The following is a 9,787-nucleotide window of genomic DNA, read 5'->3' on the forward strand; positions in this document are numbered from 1 at the left end:
CATTTTGATATGTCATTTTAGTTTGTCCCATGAGTCAAAATGTTTGGCGTCAGGTTATAAACATTTAACCACCTACAAGGGATAATAGGAGTTTTTCCTTAAATCACAGGCTGTGATATCAACAGAGACAGTAATTGACTGGTGTGCATCTGGCCTAATGCACACTCTTGCCATGCAATGATCTGAGTGTTCTATGGAAATATTTTGCAAATGCTTCATGAAGTTTATCAATATTTTTCCTAGAAAAACTAGGGTGAAACCCCAAATTTAAAAGAGCCCCTTCTATTACATATTTTAGGACTGAACCAAGAATTGGGGATATTCTACAACGCAGATCTGTTGATAGGAAAGCTGTAGGAATGATTAAGCTTTCACTTTCATGAAACTTTGGGTCTTTGTTCTTTTGTCTCTGTGGCTTTGTCCTTAAAATTAAACTTTTGGTTTCTCTTAACTGAAATTTGCTGGGGAGGAAAAAAATGTTTAGACTGTAGTAACAAGAAATACGTTTGAAACTGCATAGTTTTACCTTGAGATAGGATAGTAGGTGTTTAACATTTGTGGGATGTGTAGATGAGCTGCAGAGTATTTGTCATTGTTACATAGCATTTCAGGAAAAGAAGTGGGAATAGTTTTAACACATATAGATGGGGATATAAGAGATGTCATGAGATGAATAGATAATTTTTAAATTACTTGTATTTGTAAGGTTTTACTCTAAATATGTAGATTATCAAAGATAGAGGCCAATAATCATATTAAGACAGTATTTGTTGTCCTCATCATGACCTTTCTAAGTAGAATGACTATATAATTTATCATCCAAACCAAGACAGATCTTAAAATTTATGTGACATCAACATTAATCATGGACTGTCCTGGGAAAACCAGACATGTGGTCTTCTAATTAAAAAGAACTTCACTTTTTCTAGCTCTCATTGGAGATTATTTGTAGAGCCATTTTAACAGATTTTTTTTCCCCTCAAGTCATTAAACTTTTAATAGCACACAATTTGAAGAAATTATTAGTAAATGTGAGTACAAACTTTTGTGTTCTTCTAAAATCTGTTTTAGCCTGCAAACCAAGGGTCAAAATTCAAAGACCGTCGGCTACAAATATCATGGCACAAGGCCAAGGTGCCTTCTGTATCCACTGAGACTGAGGAAGAAGAAGTCAAGGAGGAGGTAAATTTAACGATTGAAAATAAGAGTTGAATTAGATTGTTTTCCAGTTATATGCTTTTCTTAACATTAAAGTAACTAATATAAATTTAAAAATAAATATTGAGTTTTTTCATGCATGTAATTAATTAAGACTAGTCTAGAAGTTTATTAAAGAATCAGATTAGGTGCAGAAATAAAAAAGCTCTTTTGGGGGTTATTTTCTGGTGTAGGAGAGACTGTACTTTTTTAAAAATTTGCATTTATTTTGGCTTTATTGGGGCTCTGGACGTTTTTATTTTGGTAAATGAAGACATGGATTGAGTGAACAAATTAAATTTTATCTGATCTAGTTTTCACTTATTCAAGTTCTGTAAGTAATAGATTTGAGTTTCTTATTTTCTTTCTACGTATAGTTGGTTAAAATGAGAGTGTAAAGAAGATGGACATAAGAGGGAAGAATAGCAAAACCAAGGACTTAAATAATACAAGTACTAACCAGCTTCTTAAAACATGAGAATTAATATTGCTTTTTTACTCCTGTATTTCTAATTAGTTTATCAAAATGGACACTTAGGCAGCATTGCAAGTTATTCCTCATTCATCGTAATTTTGGTTCTAAAAGATAGCGAGCATTTATGGCTGATCAAGAGTCTTCCTGACCAAGTGGGTAATTTTACATAACAAAAGCAGAAACATTTCCCTTGTTTAAAAAAGAAAGAAAAGAAAAATCTTGGTATTTCGGGAATGTTTGTAGATACTTTTACTTTGTGTAAGATTTTAGATTTTTATGTAAGATTTGGAATGTCAGTGTCATAGGGAAGGTATTATATTCGTCCCTCACAAATAATCGGGTATTAGAGGAAAAGTTTAGAAGTTCAAATGGTTATTTATTTTCCTCACTTTTAAGATAATAGAATAAAATTAATTTTATCAAAAACATGTTTCATAGATATCCTCCTCCCCCCACTAAATGTTCATATGTTATTTACTTTATTTTTCTGATGATATTAGAATGGAAATCTTCTATTAAACTAGCAAAATTAGGGGAGAAGAATATATATATATATATATATATTTTTTTTTTTTTTTTTTTAATGTTTTGGGGTTTTTTTGCCCCAAAAAGATACTTTGCGTCACTTGTAAATCCAGCCTGGGCTTTGTATACTGGTCTGTTTGTCCTTTGGCCTAAAAAGCATTTTACTTAACTTTCTTGTGCCACTGAGCAGATTTTACCCTCTCTTTTCTTCAGGAAACAGAAACGTCAGATTTGTTTTTGCATGATGACGATGATGAGGACGAAGATGAATATGAGTCTCGTTCATGGCGAAGATGAAATCTGATGTGAGCTGTATAATTTTTAGGAATATTGTTTAGAAGAACAACTTTTTAAAATTATTTAAAGAAGTCAATGAGCCAAAAAAATTGTTTTTATTTTTATTTTCAACACAGTAGGTTTAAGGACAGCAAGTTTGCTATTTAAATACATCTCATAACTGTTCATGATATTAAAGCACCAAAGGCCTAGTGACTTTTACACAGTTGTGAAGATCCACAAGAATGACTTGGATAATCTCTAGAGCCTTATTTTTCCACACCACCTGTTTTTGTTGCTATTGGTGTTGGATTATGATGTAAATGACAGGGTGTTCAGAAATTTTATTTTGGATTATAATCTGCTGATAAAATTTCATTAAATGTCAAAATCGCCTGGAATCTCTTATCTCTTAGCTATTATAGATGGGTCGTCAGATAGTAGGAGATATTTGTAATTAAAATACCCTTCTGCTTTCAAGAGTTGTCTTGGAAGAAGAGTAAATTTAATTATTTTATTGAGGAGGAGCCCAATTTGTATTCAGTCTAAATTTCGGGGGGGATTTAATGTGCAGCAGTAAGTAATATTTTAGTGTAAATTGTAACTGTTCTTCAATGCTATAAGGCAATGGTAGCTACTAGCTCTGTGGTATTTACATTCTGTCATCATATTAGCTCTCCTGGACTTCTGCCACTGATTTTTAATTTGCTTTGAAATTACTGAGCACTGGTTCAGTTGGTCCTTTTTTTTTCCTTTCTTTTTTTTAACATTCTCAGAATATAAAAGGCTTCCACCTGTTGCCCCTTTCTCATCCCCATTTTCTTTCTCCTGCCTTTTTATTAATAGCCTGACTTACCCATTATTGAGATAAGTTATTCTTTTGGGCCACCAAAAGTCAGTCCCCAGTAAAAAGTTTAAACCAGCACCTTGATAAACAAGTGATATTTTGACGAGAATAATGGAAGGATTTGTGGGGAGAGAGAGTCATCAGCTTTTTTTTTTTTTTTTTTAAAGCTTCACTTTAGTTAATAGTTATGCAGAAGGGTTTGAAAGTGTGTGAAATTCTTTCCCTAAATTTAAACCATGATGATGAGGTGACTGGGGATAGGTTGGGGGTGGGATGGGGTAGGGGGGATGGGTATGCTAGTAATAAATGGGAGTCATAACTTGACTTTGATCAGATGACCTTATATTTTCATAATTTTGTAGCTTGTTGCTATCCATGAACATATGCATCCTTCAGTAGACGGCTTCCTTCACTGTGTGCATTTTTACTGTACACTGTATAGAGTATCTGTTAAGTAAAATATATCTGTAAATTTATGTCCTTGTGTTCTGAATGTTAGATGGAAAAGCAGAGGAGCAACACTACACTGTACTGACCCCTGGGGAAATAAAATGATTAATGTACATAGGACGTCACTTTTTCAAGGATATGCACAGCTATGTTTTTATAGTACGTTTGGCGTGAACATTTGAAACCTCCTGTTGGCTTCAGAAGGTTCTTGGTGATCACTATGTCAAGGATTTTGTTTCCTGAGGTGAAGACTGTTTCTCAAAATAGAAACTATTCACTAAGAAACTTAAAACCATCAGGACTCTAGATTTACTTGGCTACAAGAAGTTAAATCCCATGTTCTGACGATCTTTCCTCTTCTACATGTTTTCCTGGAATGATGTGTCAAACCAGGATCATTTTTAAGTTTTCATGTAATTTTCCCTTCATAATAATAAGGACTTCCTCTTTCTAGGTTATTGTTATATTTCTGATAACACAAAGCTAAAATAAGCTTATAAAGGAAGGAAAACATTACAGTGGGGTAGGGGTACCTAGAATAAGCCATCTTGCTCCTTCCTCCCCCGTCATCTCTAACAAAATTTTCCTGATGTCTGTGGCTCAGTCGGTATATATTTTGAAAGATTCATTGTGGTGAATATTTTGAGTCCTGACAGTTTAAACGTGATAGAGGGAACAAAGGATTTATATATTTTTTGTACAAAGTTTTTTCTTAAACTGTATAATTTTGTAAATAATTTGTTTGGTTTTTTTGTGTACTAAAACTACCAGCGTATAGATTTCAATAAGAATTGTTGTATTTTTGTATTTGGAAACTGAAAATTACAGTAAATTAATGGAGCTGTAAGGAAATTTTCAGTAGACTGACAATTCAGCAGAATGAGATTCCTTTTCATATGATTTTTTAACCTAAAATTGACATCTTATTACACTCTCAGTACAGACAGAGTTGAGGATTTGTTTGACCTTTTTAGTTTTTGGGGGAGAGGGGGGTGAAAGAGAAGGATGTTAAAGTGAAGAATAGCTAGACACTTTTTCGAGTAAGTTTTGAGGCCCTTTATATAAAACTTAGTTTTCGATACACCTAAAATACTTCATAAACGTCTTTTCTAAGACTTCTAAAACATGTTTGACTCTCAAAAATGTATTCAAAATATGCGTTAAATATAATATTAGAAAATTTAAGTTAAGGTTAGCATAAACTAGTTAAATGTATATATTTTTTCCTTTAGGACTGAGATCCCCAAGCATTAGAATTTCTCTTAAAAGCGAGTAACTATGACTTGTTTTCTTGGCATCTTCACTTACAGAAATAACATATACCATCTGAGGCAAATTCTGTTCTTTTTAATGTGTATGACATCTTTCTAAGTAGCCGTTGAGCAGTAACAACCACCAGCCTGGCTCTGTCATCTTGGTTTACTAGTGGATTGCTGCCCAGGCTTAAGAGGTAACCCCGGGGAATGCAGAATTTCCCTCAATTTCTTCATGCTGTAACATTGAGAAAACATTGTCACTAGCTAAGGTGATAAATTGGAAAATGTCTTGTTAGGGTGAAAAAAAGGGGTCCATGGTGATGGATCATTATTTCAAAAAAAAAAAAAATCATGTGAAAAGGAATAGCGGTTCCTCTTGATGTATAGTATGCCTGTATTATAGTTTTTACAAAATTGTGAACTTGTGTAATAGTATAATAGGAGATATTGTTGAATTTCTAACTGTTTATACATTTAAATTCATATATGTAATGTTTGTTTTATCAATTACAATCTGAATTTCTAAGAAGCATGTTGACTTTTGCAATAAAGATGCAATATGGAATGGTTCACAATTGGAAAAAAAAAAGATAAAAGTGTTACAAATTTAAAAGAATTTGGAAAATTTATGAACCATTCCAAAAATTATAACAATCACCAAAAGAGCTGTAATTCTGGCTTGTTCTGGAAAGAAAGAAAATGTATGTGTATGCTTGCTTGAGTGTGAGAATGAATGAGTGATGGATATGTATGTGTGTTTTATGCTGGGTTCATGTACATGAGAGAATGCCACTCAATATGAATTTGGGTACCGAAGACTGGCTATTAAATATTCAGTAGAATAACTCCTTTGACAGAGTGGTCTTGAAAATGAAAGAGAAGGGCATTAAAGTGTTAACTTATAAGTAAGCTTTAATAGCCATACTTCTTTGTTCATGGATGGATCTTGGTATCCCAGATAAAAAGCACAAACAATTTTATAAAAGCAATTATTTTAATATTATCTTGAGGATATTCAAGATGCCTGCAAACAATAGGAAGGACATTTTCCTTAAGCACAATTGATGAATTGAAGGAAGTGATGAACACCTTGAAGAGATGATCTAAAGATATGACAGTTCTAATTGTGATGGATATTTGTGAGGAATAAGAAGAGAAGGAAGTGATCTTACCCAAAAGGACTATGTGGTGATGGGAAAAGGAAGTATATATCACTTGGGCTCCTCTTTTCTTGTTTTAAAAACTGCTTTTCTTATAAAATCCCCCTCCGAATATTTATGCGTTGTCCAAGAAGAGTCGTTCTTTAAATCTCAGCTTATACAGGAAAATAATAAAGAATGGGAGTAAATTTCATTTTCATTCTTTTCAAATAAACAAGTTTTATTCATATTTTGTGAATTAAGTAAATGGCAAATAAGCTGTGTGACCATTTGTTTTGAATAGATGATAATTTATCCCATAGATGTTTATCATAAACATGAGTGTAGGGCTTTTGGTGGGGGAGCCAGCATAATTTTGAACATAGTTACATTTGTTTAATAGTAACAAATAGTACTAAAATGAGCTCTCATTAAAGAAATTACTGGTTTTATGTGATTTTTTTTTTTTACTGCTTTGGATGTAAATTATTCTGTAGCCAAGGATAAATTTTGAATCACAAGCCCCAGTTAACTATCTAGGCTGGATCTAATTATGTTCCAGTAAACATAAGACATGAGTGAGTATGTCAGCCTGCAGCATCATTTTAGATCAGAGAGTCAGGGTTGCTTTAAACAAGTGGACCAACATTTTGCAAGTCAAACCTGCCCATTTGGCATCATTTTTAGTCTCAAAGATCTACTTGAGGGGCCAACCAACACTGACTCAGAAAAAGGCTGTGCACTGCTAATCCATGTATTACGAATCACCTTCATTTATGCTAAATCCATTTATTGCCAAGTGATCTCCTTTCTACAGGATCATCTACCATTTGGCCTCTTACCTGGTTCTGCAATCGACCTTAGGTTAACTAAACCATCCCAAGCATTCTGAGATAGGTGATGTAATACAGGTGAAATTAAGGTCAGGATAGTGTTTGATAATTGTTTGCAGGTTATTTGTGGTTTGAGTCTACTCTTGTCTTAGACTTCCGCAAACAGATTTTTTTTTTTTTTGGTTGTGGTGGTTAGGAAGCGTGATAAACACTTTTTCTTTGTATTTGTTATATTTTTCCTTTTATGAAAGGTGAGCAAGGGAAGAAGGCCCTAATCTAATAACCTATTAGTTTGTTTTCAATGAAAGTCTGTATTCCTACATCACTGCAGTTTTCTAACCACTTTATAGAGTTCTTTTTTTTTTTAGGCCGCACTGCACGACACGCGGGATCTTAGTTCCCTGACCAGGGATGGAACCCGTGCCCCCTGCATTGGGAGTGTGGAGTCTTAACCACTGGACTGCCAGGGAAGTCCCCATAGAGTTCTATTACTTTGATAGAGTGATCCATTCGTTCTTAAAACATTTGAGTTGGGGTAATGGTTAGTGCTTGATTGTTCAGAATTTTTGTTCTTTACTCAAATCTTTGTTGGGGAGTAGGGTTATAGAAATAAGCCTTTTAGTTGCCTAGCCATGTTTCTGTTGATTGAGTTTTCAACACTGCTTTGTAAGCACCTCGTAAAAGTGAATGTCTTTTTAACAGTTTTCTAAAGTCCTTGTGATTCTGTCTTTTCTTAGTTTGCCCCCAGATGAAAAAGACAAAAAAGACAGCTTCTTTTGTGAGATACTGATATATTTCTCTCAATTTGAAATGAAATTGGATAATAAGGGCTAACGTAGACCTTGCCAAATAAATGCAGTTTTTGAGGATGATTTGGCTTCAAGATTGAGGCTGCTCTCATGTTTACTTTGAGTTCTTAGACCAAAGGCTGCTGATTTATCTGTGTACGCTTCTGATCCTGTGTAAACTCTTCAGTGCTAGTTCCTGAACCAACCTCCAACGAAGGGTTATTTACTGTAGGATTCAAGATTTTAACATTTAAAACCTGTAGGGGGCTCCAGAAGGCAAAATTTAGTGGGCCTTAGACCAGTGACTGAATCTTTTTTCGCAGCAACTCAACAGTGAAAAACACATTTTGCACTGTGACCCAGTATATATGTCCACACAAACCAAACAAAAGTTTACCAGACAGTGCTTATCCTTGCAACCCAGTATGCACCTGATATTTTATTCTTGTCAGGACCCACTACTTGGCTTTCAAAATTGCAGTTTGGAAAACACTAACCTATTGAGTTTCAGGGTGAATTGCATTTTTAAATCCCTCTCTCTGTGACATTGTCAGTACTATTTTGAGTATAAAATGATAAAATTTTATCTTCTGTGCTTTGCTTGGAAAAGTAGTCTGGGGTCTGAAGTTGACCTTTAGTCTAAAATTAAAGGTGAAAATAATGTATACATCAATCTCTTTATTGATTACTTGATGCTCTTGAGCATGAAGTTATTTTATAGTTTTTAATTTTTAAAATAGACAACTGTGAGTGACTTTTTAAACTTGCCTGTAGTTTTATATTTTTGTCATTATTTGCCCTGGGAAGGGAGTGGAATGCTAGAATATTGGTGCTACTTTTTATGAAATCTAAGGCACTTTGCAGAAATTATTTATTTAAAAAAAAAAAAAAAACCTGCCCACGAAGTCCATACAGCTACAAATATTTAGTGTCTGTGAATCAAGAAAAGATTATTTGGCTTTGAATTTAATTTTGCATTTAGAGTTCACCTTAGCTATCAATGATTCAAAACAAACCAGGTTTGATATCTCTGAGAAAATTGTACATGTTCCAAAATTGTTCCATTGAATTTCACCCTTTTCAAACATATTCTCCCATAGGTTCATAAGAAATAGGAGATATTGATAAACTCATATAAAAAATAATTACTTAGTCCTTGCCACTTTTTTAAATCTTGGGCAAGTGTGTCATTTGTGTATTTACATGTCTGAGCTTTTCTAGTTTCTAAAATGTAAAGAGAAAGATGGAGAACATGTCAGTGAGAAGGTTGCCATATTTTCAGAAATCCATAGAAGAAAACTACTGTCTGCAAAATAATGAAATCAACACTGATCATGGAAATATGTTATTTGTACATTTCAGTATTTCTATCCTCTTGTCCATGCACATTTCCTTTTCGGATTCCTTAAGCAATAAAACGACTTTCCTCTAATACCATGGTGGCAAGTAAATATTTTCAATTAAATTGGTTGATAGTTTTAAGCTATTCACTTTTGTGAATTCAGTTCAGTACATGTATTGAATGCAGACTGTGAACCAGATAATGGCTCAGTAGTTTGCCTACATTCTGCTTGCAGCCTTTTGAAGAAGGTGCTCCCTGTTTGGCTTTGAAAACTGAGTTTAGAAGAGATTAAGTGGCTTCCCAGAGGTCACACAGCCTGTAGTGGTGGCACCAGGATTTGAACATGGGTCTGACTCCTGCACTCATGTGCTTAACCTCTGTGCCCTGCTGCTTTTAATAAAATGGGATATTGCAAGTCTGTAGAATGTCACTGGTTTTTTTTACTAGTGTCTGTCAAACACTGCCATTCTGGCTCCATCTATCTCATCTGCCCTGGATTGGAACCAGGCTCCCTTGGGGAGTGATACTTTAGGTAGCATATTGGAAACCACAGAACATAGCGTTTATAGATGCTAATTTGTGGGGAAGCATTTTAAAGTAATAATTTTCTGTGACCTCCATAATGTACAGCCAGCCAATTTGATACCTTTGACAATAAT

At 34.1% G+C, this 9,787-nt stretch overlaps 1 protein-coding gene across 7 annotated transcripts in view; it reads left to right on the plus strand.

Moving 5' to 3' along the window:
- The window catches only part of RBM27 (RNA binding motif protein 27), a 67,366-nt gene extending 61,991 nt beyond the window's left edge, over positions 1 to 5,375 (plus strand). For 5 of the 7 annotated variants that reach the window (XM_036847605.1, XM_036847606.1, XM_036847607.1 and 2 more), the window contains 2 exons: positions 1,072 to 1,182; positions 2,411 to 5,375. In XM_036847605.1, coding sequence (XP_036703500.1) covers positions 1,072 to 1,182; positions 2,411 to 2,494 — 195 coding nt within the window. In that variant the 3' untranslated portion in view covers positions 2,495 to 5,375. The remainder of the gene's footprint in view (positions 1 to 1,071; positions 1,183 to 2,410) is intronic. The other 2 variants (XM_036847603.1, XM_036847604.1) reach the window with 2 other exon arrangements.
- The last annotated feature ends 4,412 nt before the right edge of the window (positions 5,376 to 9,787 follow it).

The sequence above is a fragment of the Balaenoptera musculus genome, chromosome 3, assembly GCF_009873245.2.
Source record: "Balaenoptera musculus isolate JJ_BM4_2016_0621 chromosome 3, mBalMus1.pri.v3, whole genome shotgun sequence".
NCBI classification, from domain to species: Eukaryota; Metazoa; Chordata; class Mammalia; order Artiodactyla; family Balaenopteridae; genus Balaenoptera; species Balaenoptera musculus.